At 43.4% G+C, this 24,302-nt stretch overlaps 2 protein-coding genes across 4 annotated transcripts in view; one reads left to right on the top strand and one right to left on the bottom strand.

Moving 5' to 3' along the window:
• Positions 1-2,815, top strand: part of DRC7 (dynein regulatory complex subunit 7) — a 42,602-nt gene extending 39,787 nt beyond the window's left edge. The window contains exons 16-17 of the mRNA XM_088135884.1: positions 565-704; positions 2,722-2,815. Of these exons, the coding sequence (XP_087992010.1) occupies positions 565-704; positions 2,722-2,815 (234 nt within the window). The remainder of the gene's footprint in view (positions 1-564; positions 705-2,721) is intronic.
• On the bottom strand, positions 689-20,125 carry LOC112542277 (low affinity immunoglobulin gamma Fc region receptor III-A-like). Of its 3 annotated transcripts, none has more exons than XM_088135886.1 (7): positions 19,923-20,125; positions 16,054-16,386; positions 14,286-14,576; positions 11,411-11,698; positions 9,935-10,114; positions 9,327-9,382; positions 689-5,488 (listed from the first exon to the last, which is right to left on the bottom strand). In XM_088135886.1, the coding sequence occupies exons 1-7, from the start codon at positions 19,972-19,974 to the stop codon at positions 5,324-5,326; spliced, it is 1,365 nt and encodes a 454-aa protein (XP_087992012.1). In that variant the 5' UTR covers positions 19,975-20,125; the 3' UTR covers positions 689-5,323. The 3 variants fall into 3 exon arrangements, with proteins under 3 accessions (XP_087992012.1, XP_025030511.1, XP_025030512.1); XM_025174743.2 differs by having other exon boundaries at positions 9,935-10,117; XM_025174744.2 differs by lacking the exon at positions 11,411-11,698 and having other exon boundaries at positions 9,935-10,117.
• Between the last annotated feature and the right edge of the window lie 4,177 nt (positions 20,126-24,302).

The raw sequence follows: 24,302 nt of genomic DNA on the forward strand, positions 1-24,302 counted from the left end.
CAAGGCCATGCTTGAAGATCCCATCAGCACAGGCTGTTCCAAGTCCTCATCAGCTGGACCTAGAGATCTGATGATTCAGATTGTCATTCTGAGATACACTTAAACTTTCTCCTTAGACTGAATAATTGTTACCAGCATGAGTTGGGCCCAAGCCTATGCATCTGGTTCCTCCGACTTGATGGCCTCTAGATTGTCCTCACCCTTGACCCACTATCTCTGGGCCTCTTCCTCCTCTGTTGGCATTCTCAAACTCAAGCTCTGTCCAATTTGAGCCATCCAGTTTCAATTAAATTGAGACCCAAACTCTCCTTCCCCTGGCTGAGTTCTGATACAGATCACTGTGTTCACTCATATACTCATCCAGGCTGCAGTGGGGTTGGCCCATTTTGTGTTGGGCTTACTGTGGGACCCAGCCATTGTCTGTGTGCCATTCCATTAAACCAGAATATGATTTATTTGGAAGGCTTTGCCTCTCACATGCTCACAACCATGGTGTTTTTGTTCATCCAGTTTGAGGGTTTAGCCTGCAGGATGAACCCAGCCTTTCTCTCCCTCCTTGCATAGGAAACTCAGGAGCTCCAGAAGAAGCAGCAGTGGTACCAGCAGAACCAACTCAACATGACCTTGGAGGATGAAGATGCCTATCTGAACTACTGCTCAGATGCCATGTTCCGCATCCGCATCTTGGAGATCCGACTCAGCAGGTGCTGTGAATGGGATTTAAGCCCAGACAGTGTAGGGATGGGAGCAGAATTCCAGGCCACTGAAACACACAGTCCCTCTCTGCTGTGTTGATTCATACAGTTGCTTTTTTAGAGAGAATAGACTAGACTAGACTAGACTAGACTAGACTAGACTAGACTAGACTAATCTTCTGCAAACTCTAGCACTGTTACTGCAAAGAGTAGCCCCACATTCTTACTAGAAGAAGTCTGCAATATAGACATTCATCTAGTTTCACAGAATCATACAGCGAGAAAGATTGTCGAAGGTCATTTTGTCTGGCCCCATTCAAAGAAGGATCTAAGAAATTAGATCAGACAACAGCAGAGGTTGGGCAACCTTTTTGCTTCTGGGGTCTCACACAGAAGTGGGCTGGGAACAGCTGGGATGTTCATAACATTTCCCCTTGCCCATCCACTGAAAGCCCAGGCTGTGTTCATACAGCCTGCTAGACTAAACTCAAATGGCATTGATTCACACACCCTGAACCAAGCCACCTCATTAAGTCGTAATATGGTTTATTTTATTTTATTTTATTTTATTTTATTTTATTTTATCTTATTTTATTTTATTAATTGAAATGTGTATGGCCGCTCATCTTAAAACACAACTCTGGGTGGCTCACAACAACAATAAAACCCAGAACTATTGAAGCCATAAAACATAAACCACAAATTTGGCTTGAGTTTTATTTTTTACATGAATACAACCACTGTATTTTGTTAACTTAGTATTTAGCATGGTACAAATGCAGCCATTTATGCTAGTAGATCTTAGCAGTAGCAAGAGAACTCCAGGATGAGTTAAAACCTCCCCATTCTCCTGTAATTTAAGTGGAGATTGTGATCCCCTGCTGCTAATATTCCCACCATAGACTCCTCTTTTTTTCTCTGCCATCTAGCTGATGACTAATACACGGTACCATACAAATTCTCCTTCCTTTTCTTCCCACACTTGACTTTAGTTGAATTTTTTGTAATTGTCCTTATCTGCCATGTTCGATTTTAATCGGCATTGTTAAAAAAAAATGTTTTCCTCGGCATGGTGAGTGATTAAAGTTTAAAAGGTGTTAAAGGGTCTGAAGGTATTGTCAGATTTCACGTTTGTTTCCATCTCATGGCATGAGAGGGCACCATTGTTGGCCTGTGCTTAAGGCAGCGCTTCTCAACCTTGGCAGTTTGAAGAAGTGTGGACTTCAACTTCCAGAATTCCCTACCCAGTAAAATTTTATTTTACTTGAATAAAAAAAAATGGGGAAAAAACAGGATACTCTACGGCCCTGACTCTTCTATCAAAACCCTTGAATCCTAATCCTATCACACTAATCTTTAACCCAAATCTGCTGTTTCCAAGAAACAAACCTGATTGCAGCAGTGAGCCATTCTGTTTTCTATCTTCTGTATGGCAGCTGCCCAGATATTTGAAGATGGCTGTCACATCTACGTCTAATCTTTAATCTTTTCTTATCCAAAATAAGCATGGTCAGTTCTCTGAATCGCTCCTTGTAGGACTTTGTTTTGGAAGGGGGGGGTCTTTTTAACAATGAAAATAAGGATGACAACAACAAAGGGCATCTCATACACAGTTAGATGCTACCTTGATAATTTCCAAGACTTTTGTGATGGAATGTATCTATGAGGAGGAGAGTGATGTGGGAGATCAAGGCTGTCAGAAGGAGGGGAAGCAGGGGAAAGGAGGCAAAAGGCAACGCGGTCTGCAGGGGGAGCGTGGGAGAAGTAAGAGGTTCAGGACAGCCCTTCCCTAGACTCTCCCAGGGTATATCCACTAGTTGCAATAGTATGGACTGAGTCTGGCTTGATTCTGTCTATAAGGCGTAAGCAAATAAAGGAACTGTACTCGACTGGACTGTTTCATCATTATTGGGCTGGGCCTGACAACTTTAGATATGGCTTGAATCATGAAAAAAAAACAGCCAACATCAGGGGTAACACACAGTTAGTGGCACTGGAACAGTAATTGCTTTTCTTTCTTCCCCAGGCATAAAGAGAAAGCACCACTGAGATACATGGCGTTGGAAGAGAAACTTTCCAAGGACCCTCGTCTTGCTGAACACCTCAAATTTTATATTTAATTTCTTTCTTTGAGTCATTTCTGGGAAGTGCTCCTCAAAAGCCATATGAATTTAAGGAAACAATTCCAAATATCCTTGAAGAGTATTTTGTTTCTCTTAGGCTATTATTCGCTTTTCTCCTCTCCATAACCTTTGGGAGCTTCCTGGTAGGGAAGCATCAAGGAGAAGAAACTTCAATTTCTTGAATCTCTAGATGGAGTGAGACTTTAAAAACCTCTGAGTTTTGAAGCTAGATACATGTGTGAAACATACTAAGACTCTCAACTCTCAGACGACCTCCTCCTCCTCCTCCTGTTTTGGCCTACAAGATATCTTAACTCTTCTCTTCTCAAATCCCATCATTAAAGCTTTAAAAATTTCTTGTGTGGGTGCCATTTTAAATGCTTTCATGTGTTTTTAGAGTGATAAATCGAGCCAGCTTAGCCTAGCGGTTCCTTCGCAGACTGATAAATTGAGTATCAAATTTAAATTCAAAGTATTCCCCTTCTCTTCCTTTAAAGTTTAAGAGAAAGAGAGAGAATTTGCTGGTTGGCTTCTGAGAGTCTTCCTCTTGCTACTGGGTGAACTGCTGTGATGTCACTGAAGACAAGGAGGGATGGACAAACTCATGAACGCCAGAGCATAGCAAAAGCCTGCTAGGAGTACAAAAAATCTGGGGTTTGGGAAGCTCAACCAGGAGGAAGCAGAGGAAAGGTGAAGAATTGCAGGAAACTGCCAGAATGACTAGGGAAGCGTGGTTGCTCGTAAACTACCTAACTATAAGTCCACAGATAACTTGGTAAACTTCTGTGATGTCATAGAATTCGCAGGAGGCAAAGCCTTGTAGCTAATCTAGGGGCAGATGGGGGGGGGGGGGTTCTGCAAAGAAAAACAGCTCAATTTATGGGACCTTGCCTATCACCTCTTAAGGTCCAGTGCCATTTCCTGAAAACAGAGCATAAGTGAAAATGTTATGCCCTGATCGTCGCCAGTCTAAAGGGTTGACTTTAACAAGAGTCAGCTTTCTGATAAGCTTTTGCAGGCTTCCAATTCAAATGGAGAAGTTCGGGATGTATTTCTAGCTAATGTATGTTCAGGATGTAGTTCTAGCTAAACTTGCAGATTAATGGCTTACCCAACACACACACACATGCACACTTTATTAATATTGCCTTATTAACCCAGGTTATTTTCTGGTAACTGGTTCATGTTTATACAAGAATAATATTGATTTTTTTAAGGATGTTTCAAAGTGCTTTGTAGTCTTTATCTCTCTCACTTTTCCTTGTAAGTTTCCTCCCTACCATTATCCCCGTACTGCAGAGGGGTGAGTTGACATTGAGCAAATGTTAGTTAAAAGCAGCCACTGGCACAGATGGCCCCAAATGCAGGGCATATCTGCTCCAGCCAACTGGTACAATGTAAGCAGCCTCATGGAACCTACTATAAATTAGCTCTTCATGCATAGTTTCCTTGACCTGGCAAACCACATTCTTGCCATGCTACCTGACAGTAGAAAAAAAAATCAATCTTCTATCTTTAGTTTTTCCACTTTAGCGGTGCAGAATTGGGGCTGGGATTTAAATGATCAGAACAGTATCTGGGGGACACCCAGTGGTGGGAAGAGCAACCTGTGAACAATCCAGTTGCATATCTCCCAATTGTCCCCTTGCTGCCCCAACTCCAAAGCTGTTTTTAATGCAAAAAAAGGAAAATACAGCTCTCTTTTCAACCTCTCCCACACTCAGTTCTAATGCAGAGGTGAGGAGAAAGAGAAGAGGATGTCCAAAAGAAAAAGAGATAGGATGTGTGTCAAAAAAAGAAAGGTTGGGTTCCCTGCCCACTTTTGCTCTAGCCCACCTCCTGCTCACTTAAACCATGCCCAGCATGTGATCTGCATACAGATTACTTCTGAGGGCCACATCCCTTGAGAGGATTTCTAGTAGAAATGGATCGGATCTGGGAAATGTTCATTTGCCACATTGCTATGATTAGGGCTGTTAGATGTTGGCTGCAGAAATTCAGATGACTGTTAGATGGAGACAAAGAAAGTTTCCTGGATGTCTTTTCTGCCATCTTGTGTTCTTCTGGGTTTTTGCAGCCCACATCTGGAAGCCCTGTTCAAGTTCAAAGGCTTGCAAGAGTTTTCAACTGTCAATGTCAGAGGCAAAACATATCACCCTAGTGGAGAAGATTGTGTCCCGGTGGCCCACTCAGTCTGCCTTCCAGGTCCTCAAGAGAAGACACTTCTACACAGAATATGATCCTATGGCAGCCCTTTCGAGAGAAGGCTGTCCTTTGGAAGACAAGCAGGTGAGTCATCAGGGCTTCAGTTTAGAAGACAGAGTTGTTCATCCCTACAGAAGCAGGAAAGGGGAGGCTGACTACAATTCTTCCTTTCGTAGACAACAGGTGGAGACTTGTCAAGGCAATGGCCTTTTAAGAGGAACCAATCAGTTTCATGGTAGGGCATATCTCAGGAACTTCTGAAGACAGCTTGTCTCTCAATAACCCCTTCTGCCTCTTCTCTCAGTGAAGGCCTGCAAGCTGAGTCGCTCTGTCTTTGTGCCCAGGCCGTTTTGCACCCACTTTCACTTCTGCATACACAACTTCAGCATCTGGCTGAACTTCCCTTTTGTGGAATCTGAGGTCAGCGTACGTCATATCACTCACTTGGTTGGTCAAAGAAGTGTGCTGTTGGCAAGATAGGGACAGAGGAAAGGTAGCATTATCTGTGATCGTAAAAGCAGCAGCCCCTCTAAACAGGAACAAAAACCACCATGAGTTCTGAGACTCCACAGACTGGAACTGGCTCTCAGAGACCATTTGTCAGAAACAGAAGCTGTGGTTCACATCACTTGCTTAACCTGGGTACTAAATTGACCCCATGATCTGGGATTATGCACTGAACCATAAACCACCCAAATATACAGGGTTTAGGCAATTGTAAGTCACCATCTTCCTCCTGCCCCCCCCCCCAATCCTACACAAAGTTAAAACAAATTAAGCTTTGCATATTGTGTGAATGCAGCCACTAGATTGAACATTGAGACGTGTCCAGGCATATAAACATATGTTCACCATCTTGAAGCAAGAGTTGAGAATGGATTCCCCAATCCAGGGATCAGCTTTTATTACTTGCAAAAATGTCTCTCCCTCCAGATGTGCTAGGGCTACAGCTGGGACATTATGGGATTTGTAGCCCCAACAATCCTAGAGGACAGTGGGTTGGTGCAGACTGACCTTGGAGATGATAGGACTGATGCTAAAATTGGGCTGCTGAGAAACAAGAAGAAATCTTTCATAGCAAGAACAAGCAAAGGTCAAGAGAAGTGAAGGAACAAGTCAATCCATTGAGTGAGTGAGCAAAAGAGGTGTCCTCAAGCTGTGGTTAAAAAAAAAAGTCAAGATGGCAGACATGACAGTGCGCTTGAAGCTCTGCCTGCACATTGTGAAGCAAAACGAATTCTAAAGGGCATCTTTTCTCTATCCTCAAAACAAGTCAACAAACTCAAGCATATTTCAGTGGTATGTGGGAATTACCTCGGGAGTCAGGAGGAAGAGCTAGAGACTAGACAATGGTCCGATAAGAGGCAGCTGAGCCCTCAGAAGGAATGGGAGCAAGGCAAATGTCTTGGAAGAGACCCTGCCTAGTTTCTTGGACCGTAAAGGCGATGGGGAAGAGTTGTACTTTCAGAGCTGCAAGATTCTGTTAATGTACCCTTACAATCAAGACAGAGCTAGTACTGCTGGGTGTGCTTCTTGTCTGGACTACCTCACAAGGCTGACAAATGTTCAGTAGTCCCATAAGTTACAAAAGTATGTAAACACTTTGTATGAAATTACAGTATGAAATTGCTGCTTCCTGAGAAATTGGAATGGGGTGGTTTCCCCACAAAAAGATAGAACTTCTGAGAAAAATATGAAAAATACACAAGGCAAACTATCAAAGTTTTTTTTTTTTAATTTAATGGATAATTTGGAGCTTGTTGATGTATGGAGATATAAAAATGGTGACTCAAAAGGATATACTTATTTTTCTGACATACATAGATCCTTTTCAAGAATAGATATGATTTGGATCTCTATTGAAGTATAAATGTTCATCTTGATGTTTTTGATGTTCATAAAGTGGAGACATTACCAAAGACTTTCTCAGACCACAATCCAGTGACTTTAACTTTCAAAAGGAAAAATGGCTCTTTTAGGTGGCGATTGAATGAGACACAAAAGGAAACAGTAACAGAGGATTGCAAAAAGAAGTTAAAAGAATAATCCTAATAAAGGCACAGAAATAAGAATGGTTTGGGATGCAAGCAAAGCTTTTGTAAGAGGATATTTTATACAACATAATAGTGGATTTAAAAAGAAAAGGCAAGAGAAAATATAGGTAATTTTGGATGAGATAAAAAAGGAAGAACAATTAAAGGACAACTATTACCCACCCAGTTAAGCTTCTATAGAAGCAACTATCTATGTTAACAGTGAGAAAGATAGAGATAAAGGTGAATTATGCAAAACAAAGAAATTTTGAATTTGCAAATAATCTGAGGAAGCTGCTGGCATATACTGTAATTTGTGAAAAGAAAAAGAAAAGAGTGATACTAAAGTTACAGGAAGGAAATAGCGTAATAACAGATAATGCAAATTTACAAAAAGTGTTTCATCAGTATTATTCTACTTTATATAAGGGTCAAGAAATTTCCTTGGAAAAAGCGGATGAATATTTACATAAATAGAATTTATCGAAGATCACAGAGGATCAGAGACAAATTTTGAATGGACCTGTAACTAACTATAAGGGAAGTGTGTGAAGCTACTAAAAAAACTAAAACGGGAGGGGCACCTAGTCCAGATGGTCTGCTGGCTTCTTACTATAAATGTGTTGAGGATGAACTTTTATAACCTTTGCAACAAACAATGAATATTATTTTACAGAATGGAAAGATTCCTGAAAGCTGGAAAGAAGCTGATATAGCATTAATACTTAACAAGGCCCAAGATCTGACTTTAACAAGAAATTATCGACCAATATCTTTATTGAATAATGACTATAAATTGTTTATGCTTTTGGCTGAAAGGTTGAAAATAATTTTACAGGACTTTATTCATGAAGATCAATGTGGGTTTTTACCTAAAAGACAAATATGAGATAATATTAGAAATGTTTTGGATATTCTGGAGCTTTTGGAGCAACACAATGAAAAACAGCCACTGTTGATCTTAGACGCACAGAAGGCCTTTGACAATTTGAACTGGATTTTCTTGTTTAGAGTTGTGGAACATGTGAACCTTGGAGATAATTTTATTAAATGGGTAAGTTTGATTTATACTTCAAAGAAAGCACAAATAATTGTTAATGGAGAACTAACAAAATCTTGTGAGATTCAAAAAGGGACAAGACAAGGATGCCCACTGTCTCCACTCTGGTTCATTTTAGTTTTTGAGGTACTGAATAGAGACCTAAGACAAGATGAGAGAATTGCAGGAGTTAAGAGGAATGTGGAAGTTAAGGGCATTTGCAGATGTTTTCGTTTCACACAATGCCTGTTTTGACAACTGATGTACCATTTCAAGCAATGACAAAAAGATATATCTAAATTTGTTGATTGTCTAATATTTGATTATTGGAAAATCAACAAGGGTAATATAAAATTAAATCAAGAGAGCAACTAATGCAGAAGGATATAGTTTACAGTTAACAGAAAGATTCAAAACAGATAAAAAGACTTATGGTATGGAGGAATGTAAGACAGAATTTGAAGTACAACTATGTACCGATGAGCAACATGTAATTGCTAAAATGTATAAACCTTTGTTGAAATTTGAAACGGAGGAAGAACAGATTAAAAAATGTATGATAGAGTGGGTTAAGAATTTTGGTTATTATATAACAGATGGATCAATGGGAAAATGTGTGGCTAAAAGGGTTAAAATTTACATTATGTTATGATGTTAAAGAGATTTTTTATAAAATGATGCATCGTTGGTACATGATGCCAGAGAAATTATCTAGAGTGTATAAAGGCACTTCAAATTTATGTTGGAAATGTGAACAACATGAAGGGACATTTTTATCATGCTTGGTGGACATGTAAAAAAGCTAAAAAAAATTGGATTCAAATACATACGTTAATGTAGAGGATTTGAAAGATTAATATTCAATTGAAGCCAGAACTTTTTCTTTTAGGATTGATGGATAAACAGTTAGAAAAAAGTCATGGAAGATTATTTCAGTATATGATTACTGTGTTGAGATTATTATTTGCACAAAGATGGAAAAATTCGGCATTACCCACCATGGGGGAATGGTTGGTGAAATTGACAGAATTTGCTGAGATAGACAAATTGACTTCTTTGATTAGACTAGAAACCCTTTATGGACTTTTCGTATTAGTTCTTATTATTGCTGTTAAAACTTTCAATAAAAATTATAAAAACCCACAAAAGTATATAAACATCAAGTAAATGCCAAGTGCAGGGAGGTACAGACCCCAGGGTGTCTTCATGATGAAACAATCATTTGATTTACCTTTCTGGCTTCTCTGCTTAAAGCAGGATTGACCTCTGAGGGGGTTCCTGAAGTTTCTACCAGAGTGAAAGGAACAGGAATGCAAAACAGTTATTCCCAAATGGGCATTAAATAATTATTTTGAAGGAGTCTGTGAGTGAACACCTCTGAGGATGGCCAATCCTGTCTGAAGTCCTCACTGGCCATCCTTTGTGAAATCTGGGGCTGAGCATCTTCCTTCTGAGAAGTTCATGCCTCACTAAGCTTTGGAGGGGATTTAATTGTGTGTTTTTTCCAATGAGCAAAGCAACCACCATCCATAAAGTACATGGGAAATGCCCTGACTTTGTGCATTTGTGCAAGTTTTCAGCAGGACAAATTGGTAAGGAAGGGCATCTATGGGGGCATCAAAAAGATTAAGACGGTGGTCATGACTGCACAGTCAAATCTCTGTCCTCTGAATTTGTTTGTTGGAAAAGGGGCCACCAGACTCCTCCCACTTTTATGCCACCACAGACTAACAAGGTTCTCCTCCTACTCCTCAGGATCATGGGAAGAGACCTATGGTTTGTTCCCCTTCTTCCAAAAATGTAAAAGCCTAAAAGTATAGCTGTGGAAGAAAGTCCCACCTTTGCCTTTCCTCTTGGATCTCCACACCACAACACCCAGCAGCAGCAAGAAGACGAGGGTCCCCACCGCTACTCCAATACCCACGGGGATTCCGACTCCACTCCCGATACTTTCAGGGGGCTGGCCTGGTTGCCTGCCATCAGCATTGACGTTGGCTTTCTGTGATGGCTTCTCACGTCCTGCTAAACAAGCAAAGTGAAATGTGCTGGTGATGATGGACAGCCTCGGAAGAGAAGCTTTATCTACTCCTCGGTCCAGAGGCACTCGCTGGGACTCTTAGAATTGTGAGCTCAACATCCTCGGAGGGGGCTAGGCTAGCAAACGTATGAAGCCCACAGCGATGACTGCTGATGTCCCACACGCCATCCCACATCTCATGCTAATTACATTGTTTGCATCATTTGCACAATAACATCACGACACGCAGGATGCCATCATGATTTCTACTGCACTACGTGCTCTGGTTTCCATGCCAACATTCTCCGTGAGGGGCAAATTTGTGACATAGCCCTGTATCAGAGGTATTTCTCACTGATCTCTGGAGAGAAATCAATGAAATCGGGTTCATTAAGCTCCAGTCTGATTGGTTTCATGTACCTAAAAGACTTCTGGTTGAAGTCATGCCATAATCAACCATCTACAGAATAACCTACAATGACCTGGGTTCACCAAACATGCGAAGCCACCAACTCTGGATTCCCATTACATCCTAGCAAAATATAGACAGTATGTGAAGCCAGTCATTGTCATCATCAGCAAGCTGAGGGGATGGGGAATGTTGAAATCTCTGATGCTAGGTAGTGGCAGCATTCACACAACATGCTGGACCTGATTATTGACTTAACCCAATTTGACCCCTTCTGGTCAGGTTCGCAAGCCATCTGGATTTATTTTATTCACAGATGTTACTATCTAATCAATGTAATCTTATTTTTCTGAACATGGCTAAGTTTTGTTTTACTATTTGTAAAATACATCACACCTTGACCACACCGTTATTGGGTTTTGCTCTGGTTTTTACTTTCTGACTTACAATCTATAACTTATTTTGTAGGTTCTTGTACAATATCTTGAATCATCAACTGACAAAATAGGTCAGACTACAGGTAGTCCTCATTTAGTGACTGCCTCATTTAGTGACTGTAGTTATGACAATGATGAAAAAGTAACTGTGACCAATCCTCACATCAACGACCTTCACAGGTATGCAAAGCAGTGTTTCTCAGTCTCAGCAACTTTAAGGTGTATGGACTTAAACTCCCAGAATTCCCCAGCCAGCATGGAAGTTGAAGTCCACTTCAGCTGAGGTTGCTGAGGTTGAAACACTGGTCTAGATATTTCACTGGGGCTCTAAGTCCTGCTCCAGCCAGAATTTCCTTGGATCACTCTACACCATTCCTTCCTAACTCCAGCTGTGTCTGTCTTCAGCTCTGCTTCTCATTCCCATAAGAAGGTGGGGAAATGGTTCTATTTACCAAGGACTGTCACCCTTGTGCCATTCCCCTGACCATATTTATCAACTTCACAGGTATAGTTTCCAGAGTCCTCCTTTTTGATGTTCCTCAAAAACAGAGAAGCCCGGCCTTTCAGAAAGGTAGTTGCATTTGTCATCAAACTCTTCTCTCCATCAGAGGCAGTCTTATACCATGTGACATCGGGGAGGTGTTTGGCTTCCTTCCCCTGGACTCTACAGTCTATAGTGAGGTTTTCCCCTTCTGTTGACTGGATGAAAGATGGTAACTGTATCACCAATAGATTTGCAACTGTGGGGGGAAAAAGACAATAGTTTCAACCATCTTGGTGTTCAACTCGGCTGAAGGCCAGAGGAAGGAAGGAAGCCCAGAGTAGAAGGTTGGGTTGATGCAAGCTGCATTTGTGAGATACCACCATCTGCAGATTTGAGTTGAACATGCTGAGACACAAGATTAGATAGATAGATAGATAGATAGATAGATAGATAGACAGACAGACAGACAGACAGACAGACAGACAGACAGACATATAGATATGATAGATGATACATACAGTTCTTTTTTAATGTTCCTGTTACCCACGCAGGCTCACTCTGGCATGTGGGTGGCCATATACATTGATGAAAGGAAGAGGGAGGGAGGGAGGGAGGGAGGAAGGAAGGAAGGAAGGAAGGAAGGAAGGAAGGAAGGAAGGAAGGAAGGAAGGAAGGAAGGAAGGAAGGAAGGAAGGAAGGAAGGAAGGAAGGAAGGAAGGAAGGAAGGAAGGAGGGGTAAGCCATAGGAGATGAGACTCCTTGGTCTCCTACGCAGCAGTTTCTGTGTTTTATTTCTTTAAAGAACTGTTTCCACATAGACTCATCAAAGAAGCACCCTGTATTCCGTTATGAGCAATCCAGAACATTGATTGGCTGGACTATCCACAGCAAGCCCATACCCATGTTCCAGACAGAGCAGCAAATATGTTTACATTTATTGCCTTATTTAGGTATTTATTTTGTTTCTTTGTCTTCATCACTTCATATACAGTAGCTGTCCATGTTACCAGAGCCAATCCAAGTAGCAAGCAGAAGTTAAGCACAACAATATAAATGACAAAGGGCAAAACAATACAGGTCCCACTAGGTGGCACTCCCTAATAGACGTGACCTGGAGCATGCCTCTCCTGCCAGGTCTAATGAACTTGGTAGAGAGAACTGGAGATAGGGGGTTCCTCAAACATCCTGGCCCTATGGTACAAAAGGCTCTATAGGTGATAACCAGCACCTTAAATTGCACTTAGAAACTTATTGGTAAGCAGTGCAGCCCACAAAGCAGGGCTGTTACATGGGAAAATCATAGTGGCCCACATCGATGCATACTGGGCCAATTTCTTCAAGGGCAGTCCATGTATAGCACATGGCAGTAACCCATTTGGCAGGTGACCAAAGCATGACTGACCATGTACCATGCCTCCTGGACCAGGAAAGGCCAAAATTGGTGCACAACATGAAGCTGCATAAAAAACCACCCTCTCATTAGCAGCCATCTGCTCCTCGAATAGGAGCTGTGAGCCCAGGAGGACCCCCAACTGCATACTGGTTCTGTCTGAGGTAGGGTAACAGAATTCAAGATGGAAGATCACCAGATGCAGGAAGCCCTAAGACCCAAAGCCCTTCAGCTTAGCCAGGGTTGAACTGAAGCTTGTTCTTCTCCATCCAAACCCCCACAGTCTCCAAATACCAAGACAGAATCTCAGCACCATCAGTGGGTTGCCTCAGGACAGAGATGTATAATTAGATGTCATCAGCATATGGATGATACTTCATCCTGTTCCATTGAATGACCTCCCCCAGTGTCTTCATGCTGATGTTAAATAGGAGTCGGGAGAGAGTTAAGCCCTGTGGCATCCCAAAAACAGGACCTGTGGGATGGACCTCTCCCCTCCAATAATGCCAACTGGAACCAGGCCAGAGAAAGGAAGGGAACCAGGGCAAGACCGTGTCTCCCATTCTCAACCCCCAGAGCTGGTCCAGAAATGCTACTGAAAGCTGCTGAGAGACCAAGAAGAGCAAGGATGGCTGCACTAACTCCATCCCACCTCCACAAGATGACTGATGCTGTGGTGAGCCTGGGCCTGAAACCCAACTGGAAGGGGTCCAGATAATCTCCAGGCTTCTCTGAAACTGACACACAACCACTTTCTCAACAACCTTCCCTAAAAAAGGCAAGGGTGAAAATTGTCCAGAATGGTGGGGTCTAGTAATGGCTTTTTGAGGAAGGGGCAGACCACCACCTACTTAAGCACTGGCAGAACCATCCCCTCTCTCAGGGACGCCTTCACCTATGCCAGAAGCCAACCACACCTCACCTCCTGGGAGGCCTTAGCCAACCAGGAGGGATGGATAAATAAATAAAATAAGAGGCAAGAGGCAAGAGGCAAGAAGCAAGAGACAAGAGACAAGAGGCAAGAGACAAGAGGCAAGAGACAAGAGACAAGAGACAAGAGACAAGAGACAAGAGACAAGAGACAAGAGACAAGAGACAAGAGACAAGAGACAAGATCCAATCTACTCTAAAGGCTTGGAATTTCCTTGTGCTTTCCCATCCAGGGATTAACCTACATGGTGATCTTTTTGAGATCAACCCAACTCATAATGCTGCTGCCCCTCGTTAGGATCTGTCCTTCAAAATACTGACTTGTATTTCTGCAGTTAAGTAGCGGGTGGTCAAGTCACTACAACACAGAAGGCTCCGACGTGACTAGCACATTTGTGCCTCAGGGTGTCGCTTGAACTCAGCCTACAAGGTTAGTTTGTGAATGACAGTGTTGTGGGACCGCAGGCAACCGGGTTAATTCATTAAACCATGGACCCTCTCACAGAAGATTCCTGCCACTTACCACGGATGTGAACGCGCGTTGCATTTCCCGACCCTATCCGGTTTCCGATCCTGACTGTACACACGTAGTTTCCCGAATCCTCCACTTTTGCATTCGTCAGCCTAAGAGTCTCTTCCGGGTTTAACTGCCTTGAGCCATTTGGGCTGCTGAGTTCCTGGCTGTCTTTATGCCATTTCACTTCCGTCTGGCTGAGGTTGGCAACTGTCCCAAAATGGCACCTAATGGTGACATTTGCCCCTTCGGTTTCGTTGACATGTTCCGGGGTCTGACTCACCACCACGTTGGGCCTTTCTGCAGAAAAAAGAGGTCGTAATTTGCATCTGCATCTAAGCCCCGCTTCGTAGCTAGAGCAAAGGAAATGGGACTGTAGAAATACCTCAAATGCCCCACAGTTATAACCCTTCCCCCCACACCAACACAATGCTGCAGCAGATAATGGATGAATGAATTAAGAATATTTTACCAACTAGGAAAGTTGGTCTTCTACTAAATCTGGTAACATATTTCAGAGTATTTTTATGCATGTACTTCTAAAAAGTACTTCTAAAGAGTTTAAAGAGTACCTTCTAATATAAAAAGTATATTAGAGAGCCAGTTTGGTGTAGTAATTAAGGCACCAGGCTAGAAGCTGGGAGACCAGGAGTTCTAGCCCCATCTTGGACACGAAGCCAGCTGGGTGACCTTCGGCCAGTCCCTCTCTCTCAGCCCTAGGAAGCAAGCAACGGCAAACCACTTCCAAAAATCTTATCAAGCAAATGCAGGGACTCGTCCAGGCAGTTGCCAGGAGTCAAAAACTGACTTGAGAGCACAATCAATCAATCAAATACAAAAAGTACAGCTTACAGGAACCAATCTTTCAGCTTCCTCTGAACTTCCCATCTCAACCGTCCTACACAAAGCAGGAAGACTGTGTTGAATTCGAAAGGCTCACTTGTTTCTAGGAGCTGAATGATTTCCCAAAAAATCTGGTGTCCTTCAGAGGACTTACAATGATTTATGGATTTGATGGTTGGGAAAGCACTAAACAAGGGGCCAAAGGGATTTTTATAATATTAAGGGGCGAGGTTGGATAATAAGTCTGTTAATTTCGGTTGCAAAGAAGGTCAGAAGTCACTTATTTTACTGACTTTAGTTCAGTAATGTCAGTAATGTCTCTTAGCTAGTCTTCTTTATACTATCTTTCCTTTTTCTCCTTTTTTCCCGCACTTTTTCCTCTTCTCTTTTTTTCCTGTTCTTTCTTCTATTTTTTCTTCTAGATTTGTCTTTTATTGCTTGACAAAATCTTTAATAAAACAATTCTATACGTAAAACACAAACTATAAGAATGTCAAGACCCCTCGGAGGCTAATGAGACTCCCAGGATGCACCCAGGTGGCTTTCTTGGTCCACAGGGGAAGGTTGAAAATGTCAAGATGGCAGCGCTGGGAGTCTGATCAAAGCTCTGTGTACTTTTTCCTGTGTGTCCCACTGTCACGGCCACCATCACGAGTACCCAGAGGACACCCTTGTTGGCAGCTGGACAGAAACGGTTTGCCAGTGACTTTTTCTGACTGCTAGGCTACAGCCATGAAACGTCCTGCAGATCCCTTACGCTGTATGGCTCCTGAGCCCAGCCAGGGCCCAAATGAGTCCTGCTGCTTTCGCAAGACTAACTAGACACTCCCAAATCCAGCTAAACTCCGACATCTCCATAGAACGGGCAACAGCAAGAGAATTCAAGTTTCCCCACTGCAAATAAATAAATAAATAAATAAATAGGCATATTTACCTGAAATTGTCACTTCTATCTTCGCATTTTGATCATTGTCTGCGTCACCAGTTTGACACTCATAGGTTCCAGAATCGGCAACTTTCGCTGCCTTCAGAATTAAGATACTAGATTTGTTCATTTCATTCACAATTACAGAAATTTGGGTTGAATTTTTAATCCGTTCTTTCTGTCCCATCTTCATCCATATTATATGCCACGACCTGGAAGCAACGTTGCCTTCCACCCTGCAACTCAACGTCACATCTGATCCTTCCATCACATTCACAAAAGGAGGTGTCTGAATCACAGAAAAGGGTGGAGGACTTCTCTTCTGATCATTCTCGGTGGAAGCTGAATAACAAACAGAAATATAATTACAAATTGAAATCTTAAAATGAAAACACTGTAGTAAATGACAGGGAAGCCCCTGGCTCACATTCATTGACAACCAGATAGGTCTGAATTTCAACCCCCTTGACTGATGTACGTGGGAACGACCTTGGGAGACAGGAGGAAGAGCTGCAGACAAGGCAACCATCACACGAAAGGTGCGTCAGCCCACAGAAGGAGGGAGGGCATAGGAAGCATCTCAAAGGGCCCCCTCTAGTTTTCTAGGGAGTAAAAGGAGAGGAGGCAGAAATTGCAAGATTCTGTTATTCTAACCTTGCAATAAAAATAGAGCTGGCCCTCCTAGTTCTGCTTGTTGTCTGGACTACCTTGCACGGCTAACACACCTGCATGAGGGAAAGCATCACAGACAAGGCCAGGTAGCCCAACCCCCTCCCTTTCTGCTAGAGAGAAAAATGATTTCTCTTTCTGAAACAAAGGCAGAAGTTGGGAACCACAGCTAAGAGAAAGAAAAGGGCACCTTTCAGGAAAAAAAGGTTCTCTAGAAATACTGCATAAGGTTACTTTTAATTTGACTGAGAGTATTTAAACCTAATTGACTGACTCTGGTGACTGCTGTGTTTATAGAAGAACAGTCCTTGGGAGGGTTTTTGTGCAACGAGACCCTCTTTGCATTAGAGCTGCCTCTAAACTAGGACCACCCTCTGGTCTGTCAGGAATTTATATTTTCCTCTCTATGTTCTTACTGGAATTTTTTTTTTAATTGTTGGCTGCACAGTCAGCCAGATGTTTAGACTGGATTTGGCATTTTTATCCACCTATCGAGTCCTTCCCAAGGACCTGGGATAGGCAGATGTTCTTGTCTGATGGTGTTAGAGGTACCATCACAGGATGTGAGCTGTTCCAAGAAAAGCTGCCTTTTGCCATTGACTGATGGCGAATTTGTCAATGCAGCTGGTCTTCAAGTGGTGCTCCAGATGTTTTGGGATTGCACCCGAGGCACCTATTACTGTTGGTTCTATCTTTGCTTTCTTTTGCCACAGTCGTTCTACTTCTATTTGCAGGTCTTTACATTTTGCGATTTTTCTCCAATTCTTTCTCTTCTCTTCTGCTGTCTCCAGGGATTGCAATGTCCACTATCCAGACTGTTTTGTCTTTCTTATCAACAGTTGTGAAATCTGGGGCGTTGCATAGCAGATGCTTGTCTGTTTGAACTCTAAAGTCCCAGAGCACTTTAGCTTCCTCATTTCCTATTACTTTGGCTGTTTTGTGGTCCCACCAGTTCTTGCTTCCAGGCAAACGGTATTTCTTGCAGATATTCATCATCATCATCATCATCATCATCATTTCAATTTGTATGGTTGCCCATCCCATCTAAGTGACTCTGGGTGGCTCACCACAGGTAAAAATAAAAAACAAGTTAAAAACCAATATGCAAGCATATAAGAACGGTCCATAATCAATTTAAAAAAATAAAATCATCAGGTGTCAAATTAAGCTCTCCATTTTGAAGGACTCTGATATCCATAAAGTGGTTAAATTGAACATTTCTGAATGTGATTAGAGAGTGAGTTCAGCTGACTTTCCTTTTGGGACTAACGGACAGGCGACTAGAAAAAAGTCAGGGACCTTTGTCTTTGTACATGACAATTGCAGTGAGATTTTGTACGCCCAAAGATGAAAAGATTTAGCATTACCCACAATGGAGGAACGATTGGTGAAAATGATGGAATTCGCTGAGATGGCCAAAGTGACTTCTTTGTACAGAGAAAAGACGATGTCTACATTTATGGCTGACTGGAAACCCCTTATAGACCTTTTGCATGAAATGGAAAAAAATGCAGTTATGGTGATTGTGGTTTTGATGACTAGAAAAAACATGGATAATAGAAAAAAGTGAACTTTTTTTGTAATCATAGAGTAAGGGTTAACTTTGTAATCATACTTATATTTTCTGCAAAGGACATCGGGTCTTAGGATTTTGGTTATTTTATTTCATTTCATTTCTGGCTTCCTTTTGAAACTTCCTCTTCCTTCATGGGTGGTGCTGCTTCCCCATATCATTTGGGACTTCTTATTCTGCTCTGGTTTCCCATCTCAAGTAGGGGCTTCATGTGGCTTCTGGAGCTCTGGAGCTCATGTGCATTACAATGGCATTGCACAAGTGACGAACATGACAAAATTCATGCCGTGTACAAGATGGTGTCAAGATGCATGTGACATCATGGATGATTGCACTGGATGACTCTGGCTCCCTTTCCCTTTCCCACCACCCATTCTGCTCATCCCTGCGGCTTCTAGAACATGATCTTCGGTTGCATGACCCTTTGGCAATCGATTCCACTTTGCTTCGGTGCATTTTAGGAAAGGAAAGATGGTGGCCATAAAGGAGATGAAAACAGTCCTCAGGAACTGCTCCTCCCTCCTGCCAGCTCCCCAGAATTGTGATCCCTGGCAATTCCTTGCCTGTGCCATCTAGGAGCAGCAAAGCCTGCTTCAATTATGCACGACCAACAATTGGTTTACTGGATCACGTCCTGGGCCAGGGAGAAGAGTGACAGGGGATCTGCACCATTCTGGGTACCCCATTTCCAGAAAGGTGGAGGTTCAGTGGAGGGCAACAAAGCAGATACAGGGACTTGAAGGCAAGTCCAATCAGGGAGGCTGAAGAATCCAGGGATGTTCGCTCTGAAGGAAAGGAGACGCAATTCTGGTCCGTGACCGTAATAAAGATGATGATGATGATGATAGAAAAGGAGACTGTGGGAAGATCTGATGTCAGGGTTCAGGTACCATAGGAAGGTGGTGAGAAGCTTTTTCTACAGCTGCAGAAACTGGGACCAGGAAGAATGAGTGTAAGTTGCAGCTACCTAGTTTTTGTTGACCTATGAGGAAAAACTTGCTGATAGTAAAATCTGTACACCGGGGAAAGGCTCTGAAAGTTTTTAAGAAGAGGCTGGATGAACTCATTGGTTTTCTTCCACACTGCAGAGGGTTGACTAGATTGCCCTTGTGGTGCCTTCCAACTCTCCAGTTCTATGATGCATTCTTCTATGGATCCTGCTATGTTCTAATAGGAGAGGAGACACCACCGCACCATTTCTTTTTGAACCCATCACGTTACCACTCAAGGATCAAGTCTACTTCACAGAGGAAGAACTCTGAACTCCAGTTGACCCTATTCAGCAACTCACCATCTCCCAGTTTCCAGCCTGGCACTACACCAACCTGGCTCCCAGCCCTACTTTTGCCTACTGCCCAATCCTAACCCTAACCCCTCAAGGATGGCAGCAGAGCTTCTCCTCTCTATCCTCAAGATTGCAGCCCGCCTTACTTTTAAAATGATTTCTCCTATCCTGTTCCTGTTCTTAGAGGGAGGGGGCATTCGCCAAGCCACTGCTCCATCTCCGAGCTGAAATGGCGCAGCCCAGACGCCTGCCAATTTCATCTGCCACCTTTGCTCTGTGTGATGGGCCAGCTGGTTGCTGGGGCCACGTCGGATCTTTAGCCGTGTCTTACTTAAGGACAAGACAACTTACCTATGGAGAGGAGAGGCAAGAGCAGAACAATTCTGACCAGCTGGAGGCTCATGTTCTCTGACGCGGTTGAGATTTTCTGCCTGCTGCGGCCTTCAGCTCCACCATCCAGTCCCCTTGTGGGCAAAGCTGGGTGGACGAGGGCCGCTTCTCCGCGGGTTGGAACCGTCCACTCTCAGCCTTGGAGAAGTAGAGCAAACCCTGAGCTCGCGAGCCCTCCCTTTCACTTTGTCTCTTGCCACTCCCCATCACTGCCTCTAGTTCCTTTTTTTTTCTTCTTCTCACATTATCTTTTCCTGTTTGCCGTTCCCTTTTCTTGCCGCTATCTATTTCCTTCTTGACCAAAATTGCTGCTCCTTCCCTCTTGGTACCCAAATTAGAAGGCTGAACAAAACATCACAGAGAGCAGCAAGAAATGTTTGGGAGACGGTTCTGCGTAAGCCCGGTTGTAGCGGCTGCGCTTGAGTGAGATCAGGCATCCGAGACGGTAACCACACCCTGCTTCTCCACCAAAGGCGCAAGTCGACGCTCCTGCGGAAAAGGGCTTAAGCGATCCTAGCCACAAATATGGTTTCCTACCAAAGAGCCAAGGGAGCCAAAGACCTGCTCTTCCCCTGTCAACAGCGTCTCCTCCTTGTCTGGATTACAGATGGAAGAAGCATCCTTTTCATCCATGTTTCAGCGCAACCAACTTTTGCATTTTTCCACCCGCGCGTGAATCAAAACTCAGTGCGCTTTTCCAAATTCCCATTTTTCCGCATTTTGAAATGGAGATTGCCAGTGGAAAATAAGTATATTAAAGGAAAGCCTGTCTAAAAGTGCACGTGGTCATGAACGTGTTACCATAAAATAAAATCATGAAATTAGTGTACGGAAATGCATTGGGGAGTGAGGGAACCTGATTGCAAAAATGGGATATCGGGCTGCATCCCAACCAAAATGCACCTGCTGGGAGACATGTGCGCTGAAATACAGATAGATTTTACTGCAAACTGTTAATTAAAATCATTCTCAAGTTCACTAAAGGATCGACAAAAATACAAAACTAAGCAAAAGTGAAAATGAAAAGGAGTTATATCCCTACTTTTGATGAAATATCCCTTGGTTAGCCCACTTCCGGCCTTCACTGATCTTGGCTGTGACATGCAATGGGTAAATGCATTGTTTTTTTATCTGTACCACTTTGCACTTCCCCGACTGACGTGCAGATCAAAATATATTTACCATAATTTGATTTTACCACCGCAGAGCTGTTCCCTAAACAGAAAATGAAAAAAACAAAACAAAAAAACCCAGCTTATTTATCCAATTTCCTATACTATTATTCATCTTCCCCCCACTCTTTATTCAGGACACGTTTGGTCCTTGCAGACGTCCCCCACTCAAGAGGAAACGCCAGGGCCGCCTGACTAGGAATCGCCCCAGAAGGTTCTCCTGGGGCCACAGGAGGCAAGGATGCCGTGAGACTGCCAGGATTGGCTTGGCGCGGTTTCTTACAGCAGTTTTATAGGGTTCCCGCCTTGACCTGCAGTGCCCCCCGGTTCCGGCCCTTGCCCTCGCCCTGGGCTGCCCCTCTGTCCGTTGCGATCTTCCCTCCCCTCGCCTCGACGGGAGATGCAGCCGGTTTCTTCTAATTGGCTCCTGCTGCGAGTTAACTGCCCGCCCCCTGCCGGTCGTAACTGGAGGTTACGTTGTCTCCTTGCCCTATTGCCCGAGGCGGTGAAACTGACTAGAGGCTCGGTGAAACTGACCAACGGCCCTGCGCGGCAGTGTGTGCTTCCTAGGCTGAATCTGACCTAGCGTACTGTGCAGCATTTGCCATTTTGCTCGAAATAAGAAAATAATTTTTGGATGTTACTTTCACGCCGAGATGCACTTTTTGTGCAGACTTTTCTTCTATCTTTTTTTTTTTTTTTACTAGCAAATGACATTACACGTTTAGAAATGGGTTGAGATAAGTTAACTTGTTGAGATAAGCAGCTATACAACTTGATTAAATAAATAAATAAATAAATAAATAAATAAACCACATGACAGCTTATTCAGACAACCCATTAAGGCAATCCTTGGCTTTCTCTCATCCACCCTCCGACCCTGTTTTAACCCAGACTAGCACGCTGGGTAAACTCCGCAGCCATTAGAAGCAGAACAATACATATGTGAGCACGTACGGCTGCGCTGAGCCCTCTTCCCTCCCCTGCCTTTCCCTTCACTTTATTTCTCTCCCTGAGCGGGACTGCAATGTCCATCCTCCCCAGCCAACACTACCAGGCTGGGGGATAAGAATGGCACGGCCAGCCTGGGGACCTCTGCTCCAGCCCAGGGTCCCTGTTCCTGACTCACTGCTGGTGCTGGAATCAGGAAGGAAGATGTAGTCAGAGACCCAAAGCGGTCGCTTGCGTCTTTGGGCTCTTCTGCAGAGCAGCGGGAAGTTCCTGTTTCCCTGCTGGGACGGCAGAAAGCAGGGCGATCCCTCTTCTGCAGAAGAGGGCTTGCTTCAGGTCAGCGTGGGGGCAGTCGCTGGCGGAGGGTGACCCACAAGTCAGCAGCTGGCAGCTCTGCAATGCCATGGAGTTCTGCAATGCCATGCCCTTCTCTCCCACTTCTTTACCCTCTTCTCACACCATGTGGGCAGGGTGGAGGGGAGAGAAGGAAGGGAAGCTGGCATCTTAATGCTATTTTTATTTTTTTCCCACTAGGGAAGGGAAACGGTGGATCTTCCGCTGGCATTCTTGCAGTACAGCCGGGCTTTCACCGCATGGTTATGACTCCCATATTGACTTTTTTGACCCCCCCTTGCAGAACCCCCCCCCCCCCAGGTGCACAATAGTCCTTTTAATATTTCTCAGTGAAGTGATGCTTTTTTAAACCAGGGACTATCTTGCTTTTGTGGAGACAGCGATTTAATTTCGACACGTGCATTCATAGGTCTCTCAGTAAGAAAACTGATATTAAGAAAATGTAGTTTGGATGGTGGAACCAACTGATCCAAAGCAGAGAACAGATTCTCAGCTCGGTGCTTGCCTGGACCCACGTGTGGGCAAAGGTTCTGGGATATCTAGGGAACAATTCGTGAGCAGAAGAGGGGCCTTTCGCCTTCCTACTGCCTGGCTTCACACAACAGAGTTCACTCATTTGGGGGCTTCGTACACACCTTGAGCCACAAAACAAGGGTGTCCACAGAGGAAGAAGTCAAAAAGTCAAGATGGAGGCTGCAACCATAAAAAAAAGATGCCGCTTTGATCACACAGTTGTGGCCATCTTCTTCATTGTTTTGAGCCCTGCCTGTAGATGGTCTGGCACAAACCAGCCAGATGGGCTGAGTTTGTATACAGATTAATCTCAAGAACAACCAAGGTTAAAGCAAACTTACCTATTACAGTGGCACCTCGGGTTACGAACACCTCTGTTAACGAGTTTTTTGGGTTACGACCAGCTCCGACCCCAAAAAATTTGCCTCGGGTTGTGACCAATTCGAGATGCAATCAGAGTCACGGAACGGATTAAGTTCGTAACCTGAGGTACCACTGTATATTGTGCAAAACCAGCCACTGGGTTTCCAATTGCCTAGATTTGGTTAGCTGTGTGAATCCCTGTGCTCTCATCTGCTCTAAAAAGCCCTTTTTAATTAGAATTTCCCCCCAGATCCAAGGTCCAAAAATAAGCTTGACTTTGGGAATAAAACAGCTCAGCCACCTCGCGTTCAGATTACTACATCGAACATCAGCTTGGGAATTCTCCTTTGCCCGGGAGACAAAAGATGCCCCTCTTTCGTTCCTCTGTCCACAGGGAAAAGTTTCCCATGGCAAACGTTTGGGTTTGGTTCTTGCCATCTTCAAGAAGCAGCAGAGCAGAAAAATGCCTTAGTTTAAAGCAGAGTTTTTCAAACTTGGCAACTTCAAGATGTGTGGGCTTCAACTCCCAGAATTCCCCATGCTGGCTGGGGAATTCTGGGAATTGAAGTCCACACATCTTAAAGTTGCCAAGTTTGAAAAACACTGGTTTAAAGACTCTGGGGAGCAATTTTTTTCAAGCAAAGATGAATTCTTCTAACTGAACAGCAGGGGGAGATAGGAGCCCTTGAGAAAAAATGTTCAATTTCTATTTTCCAAGTGTGCACGCTGAGTCCAATTTATTTTAAAATGTTAAATTTTAGTCAGGTAGAATAATGTAGTCTCCCAACCTAGTGTCCTCCAGAAGTGGAAAACATCAGTTCCCATCATGTCAACCTGCAAGGCCTTTTCTTCTCTCTGTGCCACTGTCTCATTTGTGTATAACAGATTGTCTGGAAAATGTAATTCCAAGTAGATCACGGTGATCAGCTGCAATCTAAGCCATTCACCTCTCAGCCCTTTTAGCATGCCTCTGATCTCCCTATATTCA

This window comes from Python bivittatus, unplaced genomic scaffold (genome assembly GCF_059951505.1).
Source record: "Python bivittatus isolate LINGU-HERP-01145 unplaced genomic scaffold, Pbiv_v1 ctg000190_np1212, whole genome shotgun sequence".
Lineage (NCBI taxonomy): Eukaryota > Metazoa > Chordata > Lepidosauria > Squamata > Pythonidae > Python > Python bivittatus.